Below are 23,746 nucleotides of genomic sequence, written 5' to 3'. Positions count from 1 at the left end.
TTTAGAACAACCTGTCTGCCCTGTTCTCTTTTCCATGGCTTTCCTCCCCCCAATATCTGTACTGAACTAGGGAAGCAGGAAGGGTTGGAACATGTGTCAGAAAGCGCTTGTAGAAAATCTTTTACTAAATGTTTGGTGATGGCAGACTCTTATGCAATTTTGGAAGAGTTCCTCCAGCTGTACAGATTGTTTTAATAGATAGAAGAAGACAACACGGTGTTGGTGGGAAGAGGTTCTAGAAATCAGCAGACTTTGTCAGAACACCTTATTCACTTAGATGTAAGATATTGTTCCTGCTCCTGGTCCCCTCTCTGTCTGTACTTCTTTTACGTACTTCCCACTTGTGCACATGCTACATAAAGCTTTGAAACTGCCATTGACTCTTGGACTGAGAACCTAAAGAAGCTACTGTAACACAGTAAGCTGCTATATGTTGGCTGTCTCAGGTAACTGCCTCTGTGCGTGCCCTTAGATGCCGGGTAATGTGAGGTATCTTACCTCTTGGGGAAGAGGAGGAAGAGTGTTTACAGGCAGCAGTCGTGAAGCAGCTCTAGGCTGGGTATGCATTCGCATCCTAGATTATCTTGTAATAAGGCGCTCGTCTTTGCTCCTGTGTTGTGCTCCGTATCTTCAAGGCACGTATTTCCGTCAGGTGGATCCAGCTGAGAAATGGAGCCTCAGTATTTTTTGTGAACTGTATTAGCGAGGGTTTAATTGACATTTTTAAAGCTGGCAGGGGGAAGATGACACAGAAATTGGAATAAAAGAAGTTAGTATGTCTTTAGTAATAGAACATTTTAGTTGCTGGTATCCTATTCTTAGCTTCTGGGAGATGATTGTGTCATGATCAGCTTTGAAATGTCATTTTAAAAGGCAGATGTCCCTGGCAACTGTTGCTTTGAGAAATGTAGCTTGGTACTGCAGAATTAGTAAATGCTCAAAACGCACATTCCAGCTGGGTTTGTACTCTGTGCTATGTGATTGCATTTAAAAGATTCCCCTTCCTCAGATTTCTTAATTTGTTGGGGCTCTTGTAATTAAAATGATGCAGCAGAGGAATTTGTAACTGGACATTAAAGATGAAACCTTGCATATCCGGAAATGATGTATGTGGAAGAATCGCATATGAAATACAAATTAGGGTGGACATAACTTTATGGTTATGTAAATGGGCACAGGAGGCTTCAAAGCAAAATAGGGAGGGAGGGTAGATCCCGCCGTGTCTGCGGGCACAGCTCGGAGGCGGTGTGTCAGTATAGTGTGACTCATGCGATGCCTCTTAGTAACTGGGAACCATTCCTCACTGGTCGCTTAATCCTTCAGATTTCATTTCCACCCTTTTAAACTAAGCCAAGAGGGAAGCAAGTCAGACTGCAGGCTGGACCGGTCTTCTCAAAAATATCTTCCTCTGGGATTTCTGCTTGAGGGATTTTTCTCCTGCAGAAGGTGGGAGGCCTTGGGAACAGGAAGGCCGAACCTAGGCTGGGCGCTCTAAGCCGTGACACTGGTCTGCCCCGTGGCAGTCAGTGCTCTCCGGAGGGAGACGGCGGGCGCGGTAGACTTCCTCCCCAGCTCCAGCTGAACCGCTGCCCCTCTGGCTGAGGAGCAGGTGGGCTGGGGAGTGGGACGGTGTCTTGCCAGGGGCAGCCCCTCCCAGGAATTGAGTCATGTTTGATGGCTCAAGTTAGTCAGAACAGCTGGCTGGAGCCTTCTCCTGTAGCTTTTGCTGCTTTCCACTGAGCTGCTTTTTTTCTGGCGGTGATTGTCCCTGCCTGACTGCAGATGCCCTATCTCCAGCCCAGATTTCCCTTCCTGCTTTTTCCTTGCTTTACTTCCCCTCCTCCCTTTCTGGCTGGCCAGCCTGGAGGTCATTCAGCACCGAATCCAAACCTCAGTCTTGATGCAAACGGGCCGATTCCATCCTCGGTGTCGGGGAGGGTCCGTCCACGCTGAACGTCGCTGCCAGGTGCAGCGTGCCCAGCCTTTGTTCCGGCTCCCGGGGATTTGCGCCAGCCCCTATCCAAAGGCCTCGTTAGCCATGCTAACAACATCAGCCTCTCAACAGGCCTTGTTAGCTTGTGCTCGATGCTGTGTTAACACGATCACGTGGCTTGTAGACAGGAATTGGCCTCTGTCCTCTCGTCTGAGTGCACATGGAGGCAGCTCTCTGTGGCATACCTCGCAGTCAAACTGAGTGACAGTCATTTCGGTGACTGTCAGTGATGCGGTGACATGCGCTGCCCCTCATCAGCAGGGAGCTGGAGGAGGAGTCTGTGTCAACGTGCGTTTTCCACGTTTTGACAGCAAGGGTCTATAAGATGTCACAGACAGCAGCCAACGCTGTGGTCTGAACATGTGATCTTTGTTTTCACCCGCTGAAATGTTGGGTGTCTCGGGCAGAGGCGTAGGCTGCTCGTGTGTCTTTCCAGCTGCCTTTATCCAATGGTGTATGTGATTTTTGCATTTCTCATGTAGGCTGCAAGAAACCTGTGTCTGCATCGGAGAAGGAGATGGAGTGGGCACAGATGGCATGTCACAGATGTCTGGTTTATCTGGGAGATCTAGGTAAGAACAGCGTCATCTTTCAGGGCAACCTTTAATGCAGAAAAGATGGTGCCTGTACAGTGTGCTGATTCTGTGATTGTTAGTCAGCTGCCATAGTTGCTTGCAGATGCTGTTTTCTCTTGGACCCATTTGTCAATGACTGGTTTAAGGTGAAAGCCTCACGGATAAGTGAGCTGCTGCAGATTGCAGAAGCTGTGTTTTAGTGCCAGTAGATGAGTTTGCTATTGGCAAACAACTGAATCTGTGGCTGTGTAAGAATGGAAGCCTCGACTTTATTTATGTTGCTTGGACAGTGCAAAGGAAGCTCGAAGCGGGGTGACTTCTCAGCTCAGATTTGCTTTAAGGTTGCCTTACAGAGCCGCTGTCACCAGCGTGAGCATGAATGAAAATCGGATTTGTTAAGCAATATTGTTAACTGATCCGGAATGATAGGCCACTGCAAAGCCCCAGGTTCTTTGTGAGTGTCTGGCTCTGTGTGTCATCCTTTATATAGCAGATGTGTCTACCCCACAGTCACGACCTCCTAAGTGTGTCAGCTCCTTGCTTGATTGTGAACATGTGGGTGTGAAGGCAGTGAGAAAACATGTAACTGTGTGAAAAACAGCTATTTGAAGTGTGGCATGGGTAAATGTGCTTGACACGCAGCAGCCTTCAAATTCTTGAAAGCTATTTTGGCATTGTCGTTGTGCACGAATCAGCCTAAGAATGCATTGCAAAGAGTGTCATATGGGGGCAGTAAGAACGACTTATCTGACTGGTGGGAGAAAAATGTGCTCCCCTCTTTGCAGTCCTTTCACCTAAGGTTTTCAAGATGCCTACTGTTATCCAAAAGGATAATGACTGATACGGTCCAGTCTAGACACCAGGCATTTTATTAAGTCAGCCGACTTTAGATTTCACACTCTGCTGTAGTAGAATATGGTCTGTTTGGGGTGCTGGAAAATGGAGCACAACACTGAGTTATTCCAAGGATGAATGAATCAGCACTTAACACGTGGAGCAGTAGCTCTTATTCCTTTTGCTTACGTGCTGCCACAAGTGTTGAGAGATGTCCCCTTTGCCTGGAATGGCAGGGATTGTGATGTGCAGGACAGTGCAGTTAAAATAGAAGTGTTGCAGACTGTCCTGGCAAGCCCTGTACATTGCTGTGTTTTGCCAAGAGCAGTTCTTATTTGATGGATTTGTTGACTTGGCCAGTATTTCTAGGTTTGTGGTATTTTTAATCTGTAAGGAAACCATGCTTCTCTGCAGAAGGGAAGAAAAGGCAGTGGCTTTTGATTTCTGATGTGCAGTGTGTGGTTTTTCTTTCAGCTCGCTATCAGAATGAACTGGCAGGTGTGGACACAGAGTTGCTGGCTGAGCGATTTTACTATCAAGCCCTTTCTGTTGCACCACAAATTGGTGAGTGAGTTGCCGTGAATTTTCATCGTTCAAGTCATGCTGCCATAACCTAAAAGCAATGCTCTGTGACACTGCTCTATTTAGGTTTACATCTGGTTGCTGAGAGGAGAGTGGTTTTATTCCCCGGTTAAAACTAGTTTCTTCTAGTAGAATCTCTCTTTGGCAGGCAAGCCAAAGAGGGGAGTTAAAGTGAAGGTGGTCTTCTCAAATGACGTCAACTTACTCATCTGATTAATTCGGAGAGGCTTAAACTTCCATGAATGGGGTAAAATCATGTTTGTCTGGCTCAGGGAAGATCCAGCTGTCCCTTGCTGGAAGCAGAACATTACTGCTCATCCCCTTGCTCTGACAAGAGCAACAACAACAAATTGCTCACGTGCTTCTTTCTGCTTCAAGTGATTACTTTATGGAAGCACGCTGTGGCAAGAGTTGAGTGCCTATCTTATCTTAAAAAGGAAGCAGTTCCAGAAGGATGTTTTCTTTGCCCTGTCTTTGCGAGGCTCTTCCGACTTGTTTGCTGTGGCTGATCCCAAATACCAGTAACTGACCAACGTTTACGTAGCATGGTTGGCTGGGACAGAGCACTTGAATGCTGATAAGATGTTGTCCATGTCAAGAGAAATGCAACATATTGGGGTCAAGGCCATGTGCTTATTAATGGAGAGGACGAGACAGAACTGTTTGCTCTGCTTTCTTCTGCAGACAACCAGCAGGAAGCTGGGGAAGATCTAAAAACACTGTAAAACAGGGAGAAAAAGCTAAGTGGCTAAAGGATCAGGTAGTCCAGACTTTTGGTCTGCAGTTATACTATTGTTTGTGCCACTCGGCTTCCCTCCCATATGGAAATGTAGTGAGAAGGAAGGGATTCGCTTTCTAGCGGGGAGAACTGGGGAATTGCAAATTGATTCCCTTGCCCCTCTCTTTCCTCGCAGGCATGCCCTTTAACCAGCTGGGGACGTTGGCGGGGAGCAAATATTACAACGTGGAAGCTACCTATTGCTACTTACGCTGGTGAGTGCCTGTGAGGATCTTCTTTTTTCTGGGCAAGGAATCAGTGCGCTGTGGTTGCTGTTGCCAGATTTTCTGCATTACTTCGGGCTTGTGACTTTTTCAGTGGATGAGTTTCAGGGGGACGGGGAAGGAGGGGGGTATTTCACCCTTGAGCAGGACCGATAGTAAGAGTGAGCCCTGGTCAAACCAGATCCTCGTGCTGGTCGCTAAACAAACATGCAGGACTGCAGCCGGAGGGCAGGCTTCCACCTGCGACCCTGTGCCCGGGGTAGAGAGAGCCAGGTCTGAAGGGGAGTGGTGGTGCTGTGTGAGGCACTCAGCACGGTGAGGTGGGTGGAATTCAGTTATCTGAACGTGGCCTTAAGGCACAGATTTCTAAAGGTGTGTAAACATTGCAGATGGAGCTGCAGTGCAGCTTGGAGGGGGTTTGCAGACATCAAGGGGAGTTAAGTACCCCAGCATGTTCAAACAAAAGCGCTAGGTACCTGTCTTTGTATTTATATGCCTGAATATCTTTCTAGTGAAGTAAAGCCATAACACGTGAGCAGCCTTGTGGCAAAGTAACTTTTGATGTGTTCTGTTTTGGTATCTCAGCATCCAGTCTGAAGTGTCCTTTGAAGGTGCCTATGGGAACCTGAAGCGGCTGTATGACAAAGCAGCCAAAATGTATCACCAGTTGAAGAAATGTGAAACCAGGAAGTTGTCTCCAAGCAAGAAACGGTAAGAGCCCAAAGAAAAGGGAAGCGATACAGGCTGAGAGTTTGCAATGCTATCGGTGTCCTCCTCTGGGAGAGGGCGGTGTCATTCCGGGCAGCAGGCACCTGGCCCTTTCAAGGCAGTGAGGGTTCCCAGAATTTGAGAGCTTTTTCTTTTTTTTTTTCTTCTTTTATTTTTTCCCCCCTCTTTCTTTTAAACTGCCCCAGTGTAGATCCCATTCTTGGTCTCTTAGGTCATGGTCTCAGGAGAGAAGCTAAAGGCTGGATAGGTGTAGAGGTTGAGGCGAGGAGTTTCTCACCCTCCACTTGAGCTGGTGCCTGTAGATGAGGGCTGAGATATATTGGTGGAAAGTAGAAGCATATAAACTGACTTCTCCTATTTCCTCAAAATGTAGATATCAATTGAGACCTGATTCACCTGTTAATAGAGCTGTGTTAGCCTCTCCCATTTCTGTGATGGGATACCTGCTTTACAGTGTTTTCTCCTTAATTTTTTTAGGTGCAAAGACATTAAGAGGTTGCTGGTGAGCTTTATGTACCTGCAGAGCCTTTTACAGCCGAAGAGCAGGTAAGGTTACGACAGATTATATCTTCTATTGATAACTCACAGTAGCAAGTATTTAGAAGTGGAAGAGATTGTTCCCTGCAGGATAACAGTGTCTGTGCTGAGGCTTTCTGCCAAAAAATCCAAGCCTCGTAAAGCCTTCTAACCTTGCAGTGAGAGCGAAGATGATCATCTTTCAAGGGAAGTTGAAATACCAAAGGGTTAAATACTTTGTGACTCTAGGTAAATTGAGCCAGTAGTTGAGTCCTGAGCCGCCGAGCTCGTCTGTGCTCTGTACCATGCCTTTGGTGTGTTCTAATGCCTTTTTCAGTCATCAAATGCTTTCTCCTGGCAAGCGCCAGATTTAGGCTGATTCGACTACAAAGAGTCACCATCTGCACGTGTGCAGAGCAGTTCATTGCACTCAGAAACCTGTAACCAAATACCTTGTTCAGAGGAACGAATAACATAACCTGTTTGTGTTGGAATAAATGGAAAGCTTTGTACAGCTGTGTGGCTTTTCCTGGATTTTCTCTGTCTCTGCTGGGAGGTTTTCAGGTGGTTCTAAATTAACCTCTTACTGCTTGAGATAGAGTAGGTATTTTAGAGGCTGAAATTAAATCCATCATAGAATAATTTAGCTTGAAAGGAACTTCTGGAGGTCACCTGGTCCAGTCCTCCCCCAAAGCAGGGCCTGTTTTGAAGCTGGATTCAAATTCGAAGTTGGATCAGGTTGCTCAGAGCCTCACCCAGTTGAGTTTTGAATATGCGCGAGGACAGAGATTCCCCACCTCTCTGGTTTCTCTTGCAGTGTTTGACCACCCTCACTGTGGAATCTTTTTTCCTTGCATCTCATCTGTTCTTTCTGTGACTTGTGCCCATAGCTTCTCTTCCTTTTGCTGTGCGCCTCTGGGAACAGGCTTACTCCCCTGTAACCACCTGTGTGCTAGCTGAGGACAGATTATATCCCCTCAAACCTTCTCTCTTTCAAGCTGAGTGAACCCAGTTCTCTTTGCCTCATCTTATCACCATGCGCTGTAGTCCCCTTGATAGCCTGCTGCTGGCCTAAGTCCAGTTTGTCACTGGGCCCCCAGAACTGGCTGTGGTTCTCCAGGTGCCATCCCACAAGTGCCAAATAGAGAGGAATAATCACTTTCCTCAAGCTGCTGGCTATGCTTTTGCTAGTGCAGCCCTGTATGTGGTTAGCTTTCAAATATTGACTTATACTAGAGCTGAACTTCAAGGCTCATTTAATATCCGCTTAACACATGTTTAGTGCATAAGAAAATAGGAAATTACTTCAATATCCCAAGTATGTTGCCTTCTGAAAAGGATTTACTAGATGTTTTGCAGACGGGTTTTTTTTTTTTTTTTGTTAACTAGGAAACTCCTGTAGTCCGTTATACTGAATACAGTGAGGGCTTCCTTTGAAGTAGCTCATGGCTGCAGAGGATTTTGAAATGTTCTTGTGGGACTGCAAGTTAGGCAGAGCCATGGGAGGAAGAAAAGTTGAGTCCCTGGTTTGTGTGTTGCAGTGTAGTGTTTTAAGTGAGCAGTGGATCTGAAACTTTTGCTATTTTTAACATTAAAGTGCACTGTGTATCTTAATGGGTACTGTCTGAGCTCACAGGGAGAAAGTCATCCAGTAGTTATTTAGGTTAAATATAAAGTATTTCTGAGATATGAGCTAGAGCAATGCGAAGAATGAGTTTAATCTCCAGATTTTTGTCTGATTTTAAACTAATAATTCATGTTTGGTGACATGAGTCCATTACACTAAACAGTGCTGAATTAGCTGGCTGTCCTGCTTAGTGCCCTGAGATGTGTAAATGAGGGCTGTGTTTGTTCCTGCTCTGCAAAAGTGTCGTTCTAGGCCTGGGAGTGTTTGAGTCCCCCCCCATATATTTGCTGGTGACCCATCTCTTTGCAGGGAGGGGATCTAGTTACCATTTGTCTTTAGATTAGCTGCTTTGGAGAGAGAAACACAATCTGATTCATCTCACTTGCTTCCCATAGCTGTTGCTGCCTGCAGTATTTTCCCTGCTGCTTTATCATGTCTAGTGCTAAATGACCTAAGTGAAGCCTCTGCCAGTTTTGGTTCAGTTTCCATGCAGACATTGCCAGGAACTTGAGTCTTGAATAATAATTCTTGTTTATTTTTCCCTCTTGCTAAGCTCTCTGGATTCTGAGCTGACATCTCTCTGCCAGTCCGTGCTGGAGGATTTCAACCTGTGCTTGTTCTACCTGCCTTCTCCTCCTAATCTGAACTCAACTAGTGAAGATGAGGAAGAGTACGAGAGTGGCTACTCCTTCCTTCCCGACCTCCTGATCTTCCGCATGGTGATCATCTGCCTTATGAGCGTTCACAGCCTCAAGAGGGCAGGTAACCAGTGCATTATGCAGCCATTCAGCTCTTTCATGAATAGAAACCAAGTGATATGGGTAACCCTTGGGATTCCACTTAGGCAGAAGATCTGATCTTAATTGGCGTCCGTTTTGTGGGATAGTGGGAAGGTCAGTCTCCTCCACCTCATTATTCCGTCTCGTTGCAGGTTCCAAGCAGTACAGTGCAGCCATCGCTTTCACGCTGGCCCTCTTCTCTCATCTGATAAACCACGTCAATATTCGCCTGCAGGCAGAGCTAGAAGAAGGGGAAAATCCAGTCCCAGCCTTTCAGAGTGACGGCACAGGTAAGAGGACAGAGACGATGCAAGCTGCATCTGCCCAGTTGCCTACCTGTATGGGTGGCTGTTACTTCCCTTTCCTAAACCCCCTGGGCGTGGGCTTTGTAGCATAGTGTCTGAGGGAATGGAGTGGTGTTAGAGGTGTCTTGATGTTTCACTGTTGGGCTGAAATCCCCAATGACAGGTGATTTATTGAGACAGTCTCCACTCAGAAGTTCTCCAAGAGTTTCGGGATCATCACAGGCTGAAAGAGTTGCTTTCCTTGTTGTAAGGAATTATCTTTCTGTATCTCTTGGCATCTCATTCATCATCTGTCTGCTGCTGTCTGTGCTCTGTATTTTCTGTCTCTCCGTTTGCTGTTGTTTACTGGATTCTTTTCTCTCCTGTTGAGGAGGTGATCTCGGGTGAGACACCTGGGCAGAGCAGTGTCTCGGGGAGGCAGGCCCTGCTCTGCCCACCTAGTATCTGTTCAGAGGAAAACAGGTCTTCTGTTTCCAACACAACCTGTTGAGCGGAGTTCAGCTGAAAGAGAATAAAACCCCTGAATCTTTCCCTTCAGATCAGTTGATTCATAACATTTAGCAGAGTGTGAGAGTAGAGTTTTCTTGGCCAAAAGTGACAATGAATGACTCCTCCCCTGCCTGGGTTTTGAAGCTGGCAAGGTGACGTAGACTTGCAAAGGCTCTGAGCGTGGTGGTCGAGGAAGGGGTTGGGTCAGCTCAGTCTGGTTACAGGGCAGGGTGGCTGGTTTAATCGAGCTGACTGGCGCATGCGGTTGCCCTGCCTGGTGGCTCGCTGGGCTCTCTGACCACAGAAGGCTGGGGAGAGGGTTCGAGATTCACATGTGGAGTTTGTGCTGGTCTGGCAGCATTCAGCACTGAGCTGTCTGATAACGGAGCAATACGACTTGAGCAGTAGGAATCCAGGCTTCCCAAGTCTTTCTGGCTGCCTTTTAGAAAGCGAGTCACCCTCCCAGGGCTGCTGTTACTTTTTCTCTGGTGGAGGACGCTAATAGAAGGGATGGCTGAAACTTGTACGGGTGGTTCCCTGGGCTCAGGGCTGGCAACCAGCTTGTGTCACACATCGGTGCTCTTCTAACTTGTGCTCTCATTTTAAATGCCCGCAGATGACCAGGAGCCACGGGAGCCCTTGAACTCCATCGAGAAGGAAGCCGAAGCTGACTTGGCCAATCACCAGCCCAGCGAGGAACAACAGAAGAATGACTGCAAGAAAAGCAAGAAATACTCCCGCCTCTCTTGTCTGCGCCGCCGCCGCCACCCCCAGAAGGTGGACGAGAGTGACCTGAGCGAGGGCTTTGACTCTGACTCTAGCCAGGGCTCCACAAAGGGCAGCGATGGCTCAGAAAGTGGCTCAGAGAAGAGTGATGAGGAGGCAGAAGCTGCTTTTGATGTGGAGACGGACTCTGACATGAACAGCCAAGAATCTCGTTCTGACTTGGAGGACATGGAGGACGAGCCGGGTGAGGAGGGAAGTGGCCGAGGCAAAAGCGGGCCCAAAGAGGCCTTAAAAAACTGTGTGGATGGCAGCGGGCTGGGGGACTCTAAGAGCCCAAGCATCTCTAAAATCGAGACTCCAGATCCGGCAACCAACGGGCCAGGGTCCCTGAGCACTAATGATGCAAGCATAGCCAGTAATCTCCAGGCCATGTCTACCCAGCTGTTTCAGACCAAACGCTGCTTTCGCTTGGCTCCCACTTTCAGCAACATCCTCCTGAAACCAAACAGCGAGCCGCCTGTCTTGAAGGATGGAGTAGACAGCAAGCCATGTGTCAATGGAGATCTGGAGAAGCCCGGCTTGGCGGAGCAAGGTAAGGATCAGAGGTCTGGTTCAGTGTGGTATTTGTTGTTGCAGTCCTGCATAGAAAACTGCAAGCTGTAGCAGTCTGTTTTCTAAAATTCGCCCCTTTCCGTTGCGCAAGTTCTCCTTCAGTCAGGTTTGGACCGGTAGGTCACCTAAGAGCTGGGCCAGACGTGTGTTGGCTGTTTCCTGAAGGAGTTTTACTGTTAATGCCGGATGTCCAGGACCACATGCGCTGAACAAAAGGGCACCTGCAGCTAGTCTGTGTTATCTGCTGTTCTGCTCAACAGGCAGAGTAAGATTTCCAGCTAGATGCTGAGCAGCTCTAATAATGCAGAGGATAATTCCAGCAGGAATTAAAAGTTTGGCTTATCTTCCTTTTTTCCCCCCCTGTAATCAAACACTTATTCGCACTTCTGGTGATGGGCAGAGCAGACGCAGTCCAGCTGTGGGATTACAAACTGCAAAGCTCTCCTAGGTGCTTGTCTGCGAGTCGGCAGATGTGACCCAGCCGCGTGCGAGGGGAGTTGAGAGCCGGTTTCCGTGAGCTTCTGCCTGCTGCGTCGCTGAGTGTTTGGGGCCGAACCCAACTGCGGACGCGCAGCAGGTGGAGCTGCACGCTGCAGCGCTCTTCCCACGCGCCCTACAAAACGGAGCAACGTTCCGGGGGAAAAACGGCTCGAAAAGGAAATCAGATGCACTCCAGGGCGTTGTTTATGTTTCAGATAAAACCACATGGGCCCGTTTGGTCTTGTTTGTCATTCCTCCCAGCTTCCCTGGAGCAAGGAAACATTTTGTGTCCTGCTGCCAAACTCATGGGCCTGCAGCTCTGGCAAGATTCAGGCATTGCTTGGGCTAAGATTTGAAGGGGGAGCATTAGATCATGTTAGCGTTGAGTGGCTCCCAGCATTGCTTCGTAACCACTTGAAAGAGACGAGGGTAAAGGAAGAAACAAAGGATTTTTGGTCTGTTTAACATTTTCCTTTATATATTTGCTGGGTTACACAGATGTTGCTGCTCCAGGAATATATTTGAATAGCGTGGCCGTGATGTCTTTATAGATGTAGGAACTGAAAGGTTGAATTAACCTGTGTGCTTTTTTCTTTAAGCTCTCCTTGCTTCGGCTGGGCTGTTTCAAAACTCAGGCACCTTTGTGCTGTCTCTGTCTCTAAAGCTGAAGGACATTTAATGGTTTTAACCCTCTGCCCGGGATGGTTTCTGAATAAATTGCTTCCTCCCTTTTGATAATGAGGGTTTATTGAGGAGTAATTGCTGTGCTAATAGGCAGGAATGACTGCAGTTAAAATAAGGCACTGTAGCAAAGTGCGTAGTAGATCCTCGGTTTGCTGCTACCTTGACTGCAGGTCACTCGTTTAGGCAGCCTGGAGCTTCATCCAGAGAAGTTACTGTGTCCTGGCAGCTGGTTTTGAGATCCTCAGGCCTGTGGAACTAAAAATTGCAAGGCATATTGGCTATTTAGATTCACCACCTGCCCCCAGCTAGTAAAATAGCCTGGCTGTTTGCTTCTCTTGTGTTGCCTGAAGGTTGGCACACAGCGTCGCAAACAGTGGTTGCTGGCTGTGGTCTCTAAAGCAAATGGTGTGGTCCTTGCTCTGGGATGTGCTGCCTCCCCCTGCTCTGTTAGTGGGTGCCTCTGAGGCTGCTGCAGGGCCTGGGCATTTGTCAAGTTTTCACAGGGAGATTTTAGTAGTCTTCTCCCAGGGAAAAGTAACATTCAACAGTGAAGACCCTCTTATCGACAGCACAGAGGACAAGGAACTGCTTTTGTGAGGATGCGTGGAGGAACAGAGGAGTTCAACCCAGCTCTTCCCAACCCAGTGCTGTTCTCATACCAGTAGGGCTTTGGGGTTTAATGCTTGCCATCCTGCTTTTCCCTTTCTTTTCCAGATGATGTATCGGACTCTGAAGAAAGCATTTCAAGCAACAAATCCTGCAGGAACGAGCGATCCCTTCAGGAGAAGCTAGAGATCGTGACCAACGAGGGGTTGCTTCCCACTGTCAAGGTGTTTCTGGACTGGCTGAGGACAAACACAGACCTCATCATCATGTGTGCGCAGGTAGGAGCTGGGCTCGGCGTGTGCAATCCGTGCCTGCGTCTGTTCAGTTCTCCTGGGCTGGGGTGGTAAGGGCCTGCTGAAACCACTGGCCCGGTCCCACTTCCCCCAACGTTTCCATACCCCAGCCATTTGAATTAACCTAATTTTGACCTCAGGAAGTATAGTGAAGTTCACTGTTTGTAAAGCATTTTTACAAACTGTTGTGGAAGATGATGGAAAGCCCGAGCGGCTGGTTATTGTCTGCATCCATCCTGATGTTTTCCGTGGCCTGTTGTGTTTCGTTCTTGCAGAGCTCTCAGAGCCTGTGGAACAGGCTGTCTGTGCTCCTGAACCTTCTGCCTTCTGCTGCAGATCTGCAGGAATCAGGTACTGGAGAAAATAATGGAAATGTGGCGTTTTAGCAAGTCTAGTTATCAGTCGTTTCCGTGGTGTGGGACAGATCCTAGAGTGAGGGCTTTGCCAGTAGCACTTATCTTATAAGCACAATGGGAAGCAACTTCATCCATGTGCCGTTTTTGTGTTTAAAAACCACTCTGGTTAAATACTGCCCTACAAAGCTTATTAATCCATTCTACATGGCTGACAGTATACTGAAACGCTTGCACTTGTGTTCGTGAAGTCCCTGCGTAGTCAGCACGATTGAAACGGACTGTCAAGATTATAGATAGGAGCATGATTTTTGTCATGGCAGTCATGGAAACTAGTTTTGATGCCCCAAATGCTCATGATGTGCCCTGCACCTCAGCCTGAACATCCCCCTGGGATGTGAAAAGCGTAGCACAGACAGGGATGCTTGTCTGTTGGAAAGAATAGGAGCTCTAATCCTCCAAACTAGTTTCTCGGAGGCATTACACCTCAGCAGGTCACTTGAGACAGTTACTCTTTGTACTTTGGGTGGCCTTTTTATTGCTAATGTCCCTGCCCCAATGTGTGCTCTCATAGTACATGTATAATTTACTTAAAATCTTCTGCCTTTGTTCTTTACACATCATGTGCCTTCAAGCATTTTCCCTCTTTGTCCCTACATCAGTTGTTTCAGTCACCATTTATTGCTGTCTTCCCCGCTCTCTGCTCCAGGGCTGGCCCTATGTAATGAAGTCAAGGACATGCTGAGCAGCTCTGAACTCCCAGACCTGAGCGCCAACTTGCTGCTCCCCGAAGATGTGGCCCTGCGCAATCTGCCCCCTCTGAAAAACGCACACAAGAGGTTTAACTTTGAGCAGGACCGACCCATTTTCTCCGCAGTGGAGGAGGTGAGTCAGGGTAAACTCAACCTTGGCGCCAGCTGCATTTCCCTCTTTGGAAGTGCAGCTAGTCTTGGTTATGCCGGTGAAGATCTAGGTTGGTTCTTGTCAAAAAGACCCCAAACTGATTCAAACTTTTGAATCTGAGGCTAGTTCACACTGTTGGTGGTTGCTGCAGTTATCTATCTATCCAAAAGTCACTGTTGAAGAAATGAAGCACAGTCACATGTTGGCAGCTTTGCTGCATGAGGTCTCCTGACCTCCCTGTCTGGACAAAGGCGTTGTTATCTCTGCCCTTCCTGGGATGAAAGGGGATGTGGTCAGGGCTGCAGGATGCTTCCTGTGATCCTGATTTAGTAAATGCAAAAGTCAGTGAAATCTCTCTCCATGTGGCACCGTCTGCCCTCACAGAGCACGTTTATATTCTGTCCCAAGTGCAAAGGGCCAAGGTGGTCGTTTCTGGGTAGCGGATGTGTCTGCAGAGAAAGGTGACCGTTCTTCTCTCGTCTGGTCTTGCTAGACCAGTCCGCTCCCTTCTGGGGTGAGAGAGCACATTAACATCTGTCTAGCTTTGAGGACACTGCTCTGACCTGTGCTGTGGGAGCCATGTTTATTAAATCAGAGTCCAGCGGGGTGAGTTCTTGAATGTCGTCTTAAGCTGCTGAGGCAACTGGAGTGAAGTTCAGCAATCTCATGTCCAGCATGAGTTGCCTTTTGCCAACCTTGCTCAGCAGTCCAACCAAGGAACATACACTGCTTTTAGAGCAGGCACTAAACTGTCTCTTCATTTGGTTCCTTTTCCCAGCGCTGAGGGCTGAGCGGAGATTTGTGGGGAGAAAAACAGCTGTTGTTTTCTCTGTGGTTTTCTCAAGTTGGGGAAACCCTGTTTGCAAACACTTCTCAGCTTTCTGGCCAACCGTAGACTTTTCTGCAGCTCTCTCCACGTGGCATTGCCTTCAGAAGCATGTTTCCATCAGAAATGTTTCCTTTGGACTTTTTTAATAACAGTTTCTGTCTTTTCCGAAAGTGTAAGCTCCAGGGTCGGAGCTGGCTCAGGCTACAGCCCTCATGGGGAAACATGGCTGATGACTGTCTGCTTCTTTGCAGTCTGTTGTTCGGATTTGCTGCATTCGGAGCTTTGGCCACTTCATCACCCACTTGCAAGGCAGCATCCTGCAGTTCAACTCGGAGCTTGGGATCTTCATCAGCATAGCTCAGTCAGAGCAAGACAACCTGCTGCACCAGGCCCAAGCCCAATTTCACATGGTGAGTTGGCAGAGGTAGGCTAATTCTCTGTACTATTAGATGGTAACTACAGAATTTGGAGATGAAAGTCTCACTCCTGCTACCATCCTTAAAGCGACTCAGATGTTCCCTTTTCTTTTCACCCTGTTTCTGAAATTGTGTGCTACTGCCAGCTTATGTGTTTCCTGCTAATTGATTTGGAAGTTTGCTTTTATAACTAGGCTGCAGAGGAAGCTCGTCGGAACAGGCTAATGAGAGACATGGCTCAGCTTCGACTGCAGGTAGGAGATGCTAGTTGCAAGCTGAAAACTGGGAGTGGTGCTGGCTGAAATGTATGTGAAATTAAGAAGGAAAGAGAGAGCTCCCTGCTCCCATCTCATGTGGAGGTGGTTCCTCTGTTCTGTCAGGACAGAAGTGATGGGTAGGCTGGAACTGCCCCGCTGTCTGTGTCCAGTCCTCTGCTGCTCGGTTGAACCTCTGTGTGCTGGGAGGTTGGAAGGGCCTGGTGGAGCATTGCAGGGGCTTCTTGTCCCCTTTGATCCTTAATTTCAGCCTAAATGCCAAGCAAGTCTCTCTCGCTGCCTGTGTTTTTCAGCTGGAGGTTTCTCAGCTGGAGGGAAGTCTCCAGCAGCCCAAAGCCCAGTCGGCCATGTCTCCTTATCTCGTCCCGGACACCCAGGCCCTCTGCCAGCACCTGGCTGTTGTCAAGCAGCTGGCCACTAGCGGGAGGTTCATAATCATCATTCCTCGAACAGGTATGGGGACTCCTCTTCATGTCAAATAGCTGCGTCTGCCTCCCCTCATTCCCTCTTTGCTAGGAAGAAAGGCCTCTGGGCCAAGGTGGCTGCCGTGGTCCCTTCCCACCGCAGGAGCAGCTGAAACATGCTTCACACATGTCTTTTGGGGGCCTGTTTCCTTTGTGGTGCATGCTTGGAATCCAGTGTGGTTTATTGAAGAACAGCTGGAAAGAGGGAGGCCCTGTCCACCCCCGGCTTCGTCCACCTCCTCCGGCAGCAGTTGCTGCTGTGCATCGGGACAGTTCAGCAGGATGTGGAATCCTTGTCACATCTGGGTCAGCTTGCCAAAGTAGAGCTGTAAGCCAGATGTTCTTGCTTCTTTCTTTCTGTTAGTGATTGATGGCTTAGACTTCCTGAAAAAGGAGAACGCAGGTGCTCGGGACAGCATCCGATATCTGGAGGCAGAATTTAAAAAGGGAAACAGGTGAGAGTGGGAGAATGATGCACATTGCCCTTGGTTTTAGAGTGGGTATATTTTGGGATGGAAGAAAGTGTTGTTGGGAACATGCTTTGCATCCCTTAGAGCAGAGTGGGAAGTGGACCTGGAGAAAGCCAGGCCTCAGGAATGCACTTGGCAGGAGGGGTGGTAGTGAAGTAACAGATTTGGCAGCTGGTTCCCCAGACACTCTCGTAGTTGCTGCTCAGCTGTGAAATATAGCTGTTCCTGAGGGGTGGCAGGAGTTGCAGCTCTTTACTCGTGTGTGAAACTGAGCTGTACCTCTTGCTCCGCAGTGCTAGGAGAGCTGTACTGCGTTAGCGCCCAGGTTAGCTGCAGCAGGGCAAACAGGACTGCTTTTACAAAGACAAACGGCACCTTCAAAGCCTGTGTCGGGGCTGAAAGCCTTTAAAATACTTGTGGTACCGTGACGTGCAGACAGCGATGGTGATGAGATAGGGGAGGTGAACTGAGGGAATCCTTTGGCAGGCCCTTATGTGTCTTTTTGGCAGATACGCGCCAGCATTGCCAAAGGTGCCTGCAGGCGTGATAGAACTGTGTAGAGTGTTGACTTCTGCCTGTGTGACAGTCGCCATGTGGGCTCAGTGACTCCGATCTTTCCTTAGGTACATTCGTTGCCAGAAAGATGTTGGGAAGAGCTTTGAGAGGCATAAATTGAAGAGACAAGATTTAGACGCCTGGTAAGATTACAGCATCTGGAGATGTCTGAGCCTGATTCCCAGCAGGCAGATGGATCTGGGGAAAAGTGTTAGCTCTGGGACCGTTCGCACAGCTTGCATGATTTGGTGCTTTGTGGGGGTGACTATAAAATTCCCCAAAGAGAGTGGCAAGGCATGCGTCTGTGTGTCCCATAACACCAAACACTTCTGGTCCTTAGAGTGGTCTCAGAGAAGCCCTCAGTGGGCAAGAGAGAAGCAGCCTTGCTTTCAGCGCGTCCTCCTGAGCATACATGAAACTGGTGCCCGTTTGCACAAACAGGTGCTCTCCCCTCAGACTTTCTTGTCTTTTCTTGCATCCGTGTGGCAGGAACCTCTATAAAATACTGGACAGCTGCAAACAGCTGACGGTGTCCCAGGCAAGCGGGGAGGATGACACCACAGGAATGGTCACCATCATCACGGGCTTTCAGCTGGAGGACCCAAGCGCGTTCTCGGTGCCCATGCAGGTCAGTAGCTCTCTGTTCTGGCTGAACTGCACCTTCCTGCTTCCCAGCAAAGTTAAAATCTGGTTGTTTGGTGACAGATTGTTCTGGTGTTTTCTGCCTCGGGTAGTAACTGTCCTGGACTTCCCAAATCTAGTTTGTAAGTCATGGTCCCTATTCTTTATTTTCTTGAAGGCCCCTTGATCTGTTCATGCTTTTGTGGTGCAAAGTATCCTGGGGGAGGAGGGAGAACAGTAATTTGCATGACTACAGGCTTCTAATGCCAGAGTTGTGTAAAGCAACGTTAGCACGATGGAGAATTAGGCCTTTTAGCCATGAAAAGCTGTGCCTGACAATCTAGAGTTGTGAAGGGCAGCCCTCTTGACAGGGCGGGGAGAAGATAACCCCCTGTGTATGTGTTTGCTTGCAGTCTGCCATCCAGGCAGCCGCCAATGCCAGCGTAGAAATAAAAAACGTCCTGGAGTTCTACAAGCAGTGGAAAGAGATGGGCTGATGTTCAGAAGGGCATCGGGTTGGTGTACCTTTCTCTCCCCCTCTCGGAACGTGCAGCGTCTGAACGAAGGAAACAAAAATCCAGGTGACACTTAGACACGAAGAAGCAGCAGCAGCAACAATAAGAAAAATACCTACAAAAAAAAATTAAAAAAACAATCCAGGCACGCACACGGACACCCGCCACCCACACCCCGACCAGACGGCTGTACATCTCCAACGGCGCTAACTGCTCTGAGAAGAGAGAGGCACCTCGGCACGGCTGAGGCAGAGCTCTGCCCTTCTCCCAGTCGGCAGGGATGGGCGAGACACGGGCAGTCGTTCATTCCCCCCTCCTTCCTCCCCAAAGCTTGCTTGGTCATCTGAAACGGACAGGCGGCTTCGAAAGCGTGGACTTCACTTAAATGAAACCAAACCGGCGCAGCAGAAATGGAGCCCTCCTAGCTTGGGAAACGAGATCCGAAGAGTGTTTAGCTCTTGCTTGGCAATCTGGTGACAGGAAAGCAGATGATCTTTTTTTTTTTCTTTTGAGTTAATTATTTTTCAAGGTTTTTTTTTCCTTTTAATTCTTAGTTTTATATATATAAATAATATTAAAAAAAAGAAAGAAAAAGTGGAGTTCCTTTGGGGTTCTGGATACTCTTCCAATGTTAGAAAAGGAAACAATGATACTATTTAAAAAGAGGGGGAAAATGAAAAAAAGCTCTTAATATAATTTTTTTCTTTTTCTTTTCTTTTTTCTTTTTTGGAAAACATATTTATTTCCCTTCCCTGTCCCCATGGAGCGGGCTCAGTGCAAAGGGATGTTGGCCTGCAAGGAGAGAGCGGTCCGAAGTGCCCCCGTGGGCTTCGCGCACATCCTTGCTTTCTGTACAAGCTGCGTGCTTCAACGAGAGTTTGGCCGGGCTGCTGGAGAGAGGTGAAAAGGACTCTCTTCCCCCTGTCTTTTCCTCCTCTTCCCCCTTCCCCAGTCCCTCCCACTTTGCTTCCAGCATTAGGCCTTGGAGAAAAGGAGCTGAATCCAGCAGAATCGCTGGGAGAGGGAGAAGAGCCATGCGGGATTTAAACACCGATAAGGCTCAACCGCTTGGTTGGAGTGCTGTGACCATGGGATGGATGGAACCAGCAGGCATCTCCCAAGGACCCAAGCCTCTTTTTTTCCTTTTTTTTTTTTTTCCCTTTTTTAATCTTGCAATGGGGTGTGGAGGAGGAAGGAGGATCTCGAAGCCATTATCTCTTCTGCTGGCTGTTCTGACACCGCTGCTGCTACGTCATGCTAGAGAGGGTGGCAGAACTCGTGTGGTCGTATCCCCCCGACACCCTGCTCCGGGGCAGGCAAAGGCAATGCAGGGACTGCCACGGTCCAGGACTGAGCCCACAAACCAGTCTGTGCTTTTAGCATCCCAGAAAGAAGGGAAGACGCTACCTGGGCGGATGCTGGAAGAGCTGATTTCCCCTTGTGACCTGCAAGGGACCGTGCAGACCTCCATCCTGACGGCATCTCAAGGCAACCTGTGTCTGACTTCTGTGACGCTGATGCTTGGAAATGAAGAAACAGGTTGCTCCCAAGACAGCTGAGCAGCGGGAGATAGGCTGAATGGCCTCTTCGTAGTTCATCTGTGTCGGTGTGCTCAAGAAACAGATGTTTCCATCCACGTGAACTAACAGCAGCTATGCAAGTAAAAACCACTAGTCTTCTACGTTTGATTGTTTTTTCACATGGGCCAGCCAGAAGCTGCTATAAACGGGGCGTAATATGGAAAGACAAGTAACATACTCCAATCTGTGCAGACTTCCTAGCGCGATGCATTGTACTGGAGTGGCAGGATGTTCCTTGTTTTCAGGTTAAAAAAAAAAAAAGCCAGCACAAGTCCCAGATAATTTGCATGTATTGCAATTTCAGTTCCTTTGCGGCATGCAGCCCTGTAGCATGGGCAGAGAGAAATGCAGAGCATTACGTTACGGCTGGAGCTGGCCCTACAAGGTCCTCATGCTTGAGAGGTGACCTGAAAGGCAGATGGAGGGGGTAGACTGGCAGGGCTTCCCGCTGACTTTTCCCTTTGCAGCTTCTCCTGAAACTTGCGGTGCTTTTCTAGGCTAAGCCAAGGAAACAACATCAGCAGAAGGGCAGGTGAAGGACTGGCTCGACTCGGGCGTTCTTAGAGGTCCAAGATGGACTGTGAAGCTTGGCAGTCGTTCTCTCCTCCAGTGCTATCAGTGATTTTATTTAAAGCCATTTGTTTGTCTAGCTCATTATTTTTATTTGATGGGGATGGGGAAAGAAAAAAGACTCACTCTGAGACTCGTCCTTCGGTGCACGAGCCAGAGCACTACGGTGCGGTGGAGAAAAGATTCGCCTCCCCTTCCGCCCCTCTGACGTGGAGAGTGCTGCTCGGCTGGGCTGAAATACGCTCCTTGTCCTCCCGGAGCCTGGCTCCACGGGCGCCTGCCTGGGGAACTGTGCTGTGTCCTGTTGCTCAAGAAACCCGTCCACCCCCTCGCTGCACAGCACATCAGAGGGGGCTGCAGAGGCGGAAGCTCCCCGCTCCGAGGGCTGCTCGAGTGAAGCCCAGCTCTGTCTGGTGTCACTCTCTTTTGGTTGCGTAGTGCAAGGTGTGCACTCGGGTTTGATGGGGAGAAGGATGTTAATCTGAAATCGGAAAATCAAGGAGCTGGAGACGTTCCTTGGCTTTGCCCTGGGCCAGCTATTTCCTTGGCCGCAGCTAGAGCTTGAGGGGGGGAAAAGAGCGATGCAAAGGAAGCAGCAACCAAAAGGGAATGCTTTCCCTGCAGCTAGCGCGTGTCTCAGTCCCTGCGAGTCCCCGGGCTGTCCATGGTGCAGGATCTGTGCTGGGAGCCGAGCTCGGCGGGGTCGGGATGCTGGCAGGGCTGCAGAGGGCACGTGGAGGTGGGAGCCCGGGCCGTGTCCCCGTGGAGAAGGTGGGCTCGCACAGCCCACGTGTCTCCCGAATCGCCTCGGGGGCTGTTAGGGCTGGATAGAGAAGGCAGTTGGAAAACAAAAATGAGCAGAGCTTTCTGGAGCAAGCAGTTGTTGCTGAGCTCTGACAGCCCTGCTTGGGGGCCAGGCAGCAAACCCAGAGCTGCTTTTTAAAAAGCAGCGAGGCTGTTGCTGCATCTTCTGCATCAGCACATCATCCCTGCTGGCTGCTTGGTCTCCTAAGGGCTTGTTTCGATGTTACCCAAAGTTTTGCAGACTGAGAGAGGAGGAAAGGACCCCGGGCTGCCTGTCAAAGGGAAATCCTAATAACTGTCCCGTGGCATCGTTCAGCCCCCTCCCTGGGTATAAAGTGACCCAGCTCTGCTATGCCCAAGGGCCTGGGCCCGTTTGCCCCCGTGCGGGATTTGGTGCATCGCTTCCCAATCCCAACCGCGAAGCCAGAAACAGGAGGCCGGTCTCCCTGGCCTGTCACGGTGGTGGCTGATGCTAAACACTTCTCCAGGGACAGGGACAACTTGAGTGTCGGTGTGAATCCCGGCTTGCCACGCTGCCTGGGCCCTGGCCGCCGCGGTTGGGGTTTCCCCCGCGGTGCCAGCCGGAGGTGCAGCCACAGCCTGACGTGCCAAGCCGGCATCGCGCGCCGGCCGAGCCCCGGGACCGCCAGCTCTGCTCCGCTGCTGCTCCACATGGTGCTACTCCCGTGCCCGCTCCAAGCTTGCTAGGACCAGCTCCCGGCTCGCCCCTTGGGCTGAAAAACATTGTTTTTAATGCGTTTCTGTGTGTTTCTGGGCTTCGGTTTTCTTTCCTTTTCGTTACCCCCGCAGGTGAGCTCGTGGTGGGTTGGGTGAGTGCGCGGGGTGCCGGTGGCCACGGCTTGGGTTTCTTGCGGGGACGCTGGTGGCAGCAGCGGTGCTGGCGCCCGCTGGGTTCCTGCACGGCGTTTCCCTGGGCTGCACCTCGTCCTCCCGCTGCCTTCCTCGCTGCCGCCTCGGCTTTCCATGCACATCCCAGACTTCCCCTTTGCAACGTCCAGGTGGACTAGCTGCTCCGCACGGGAATGCCGGGGAGGGCGAGCCGGGGGCAGCCGCGGGGATGGGGAAAGGCCGCAGCTCGGCGCGGGACGCGACACCCCTTTGGTAGCACAAATCCCAAATCCGGCCGGTGGGTCGGCGCTCGGCCGGCTCCGGCGTGGGGAAGCGCCCCGGCCGTCCGGCCCGGCCCCGGAGGAGCCGGCGGCTCTCGCGGCACGCGTCTGACTGTGACCCCGACACGTTGACTGGCTTAATAAAATCTGAGATGTTTGTACCCCTCGTTTGGTGGTGGCTCCCGGCCCGCGTTGCTCCTGCTCCTGCGCGGCAGGACTGCAGCGCTGCGGGGGCACTTCGGGTCTGGGGGGACGAGAGGTGTTTTGGGCTTGGTTTTAAAAGGGGATGGGGAGAATCTCTGCTTTTAAGTGCCTGGGAAGTAGATATTCTCAAAAAGCATCACTTTAGCCACCTTAAAGGGGTTTGGTTTTGGGGCCAGGGCTGGGCTCGACGTCAGGCTCGGCGAGGGCCTGCGCCGGATGCCGGTGGCTCGGGAAGCGGGTTCAGAAACCAAAAAAAAGGAAAAAATCTTCCACTCGCTGCATTCATTTGCCCCAAAGCTCCTTTATGTGCGCGGGTAGCGGGAAGCGTCGAGCTGGGAATGATTCCCTCCCCCTGCCCGGCCCTTTGGAGGCTGCCAGGAGCGAGAAGGTGGCAACTCTGGATTGGATTCCCGGTGGGAATAACAAGGCTTCTGCTTCCCATGGGCTGGGACGTGCCCTGGGCCGGGACGTGCCCTGCTTCCCAACGCCGGGCGCTGCCAAAGCGAGCTGCCGCCTCCGGCCGGGCGGGTCCCTGCCCCGAGTGGCTCTCGCAGGCGGCCACTTTCCCGCGCCTCCCCTGTGGGACCCACTGAGCCCCCAACTCCTTCCTCATCCTCCTCCTTCTCCCTCCTGATCCCGGGGGCTGATTTGGGGTGTGTTTTTTTTTGTTTTTAATTCAATATTTTCCCTTTTTCCTTCTGCTAGGTGAGTTTGTGGATGGGGCCGGGGGGGGAATCAGCACTCCTGGTGCCCCCCGCCGCCGGCCCCATCCCGTGCCTCAGTTTCCCCAGCCGGGAGACGCTCCCCATCCCCACGTTTGGCGTCTGGAGGGGGGGGAGCGGCTTGAAAGCGTCCACCCCAGGCGTCCTCATGGCTTCACCCCCCCCACACACACCTCGCCAGCCACATCCCGACCGTGCATCCCCGGGGGGGGGCTTTTTCCTGGCATCCCCCCCATCGTGGGTCACGGTGGCGTGACGGGCTCCACCGCGGCCCCATTTCCACAGGACACGCGCTGCGCCCGGCCCTGCCGTGCCGAGCATCCAGCTGCCGTGGCTCCTCGGGGTCCTCCAGGCGCCGCGGGGACGTGTGGGGCCGGGGCCCCCCAGCCCCGCTCCCGTCCGCCTCCCCTGCCCCCCCCCGGCGTGGCGGCCCCTCCGCCGCAAGCCGAGCTGTGCCTCAGTTTCCCCCGCCCTGGTGCTACGGCTGACGGTGCTCACCGCTC

The 23,746-nt window shown here is 50.5% G+C and overlaps 1 protein-coding gene across 1 annotated transcript in view; it reads left to right on the top strand.

The window, feature by feature from the left end:
* The window catches only part of SMG5 (SMG5 nonsense mediated mRNA decay factor), a 30,953-nt gene extending 8,475 nt beyond the window's left edge, over window positions 1-22,478 (top strand). The window contains exons 5-22 of the mRNA XM_064499093.1: window positions 2,476-2,565; window positions 3,877-3,966; window positions 4,899-4,977; window positions 5,572-5,697; window positions 6,193-6,261; window positions 8,412-8,620; window positions 8,790-8,927; window positions 10,048-10,749; window positions 12,648-12,817; window positions 13,108-13,183; window positions 13,895-14,070; window positions 15,169-15,327; window positions 15,528-15,587; window positions 15,902-16,061; window positions 16,437-16,527; window positions 17,166-17,240; window positions 17,587-17,725; window positions 18,132-22,478. Coding sequence (XP_064355163.1) covers window positions 2,476-2,565; window positions 3,877-3,966; window positions 4,899-4,977; window positions 5,572-5,697; window positions 6,193-6,261; window positions 8,412-8,620; window positions 8,790-8,927; window positions 10,048-10,749; window positions 12,648-12,817; window positions 13,108-13,183; window positions 13,895-14,070; window positions 15,169-15,327; window positions 15,528-15,587; window positions 15,902-16,061; window positions 16,437-16,527; window positions 17,166-17,240; window positions 17,587-17,725; window positions 18,132-18,215 — 2,693 coding nt within the window. The 3' untranslated portion in view covers window positions 18,216-22,478. The remainder of the gene's footprint in view (window positions 1-2,475; window positions 2,566-3,876; window positions 3,967-4,898; window positions 4,978-5,571; window positions 5,698-6,192; window positions 6,262-8,411; window positions 8,621-8,789; window positions 8,928-10,047; window positions 10,750-12,647; window positions 12,818-13,107; window positions 13,184-13,894; window positions 14,071-15,168; window positions 15,328-15,527; window positions 15,588-15,901; window positions 16,062-16,436; window positions 16,528-17,165; window positions 17,241-17,586; window positions 17,726-18,131) is intronic.
* The last annotated feature ends 1,268 nt before the right edge of the window (window positions 22,479-23,746 follow it).

This window comes from Dromaius novaehollandiae, chromosome 29 (genome assembly GCF_036370855.1).
Source record: "Dromaius novaehollandiae isolate bDroNov1 chromosome 29, bDroNov1.hap1, whole genome shotgun sequence".
Taxonomy (NCBI): domain Eukaryota; kingdom Metazoa; phylum Chordata; class Aves; order Casuariiformes; family Dromaiidae; genus Dromaius; species Dromaius novaehollandiae.
Note: the sequence above shows the minus strand (reverse complement) of the source record. Positions and strands in the feature narration are given on the sequence as shown.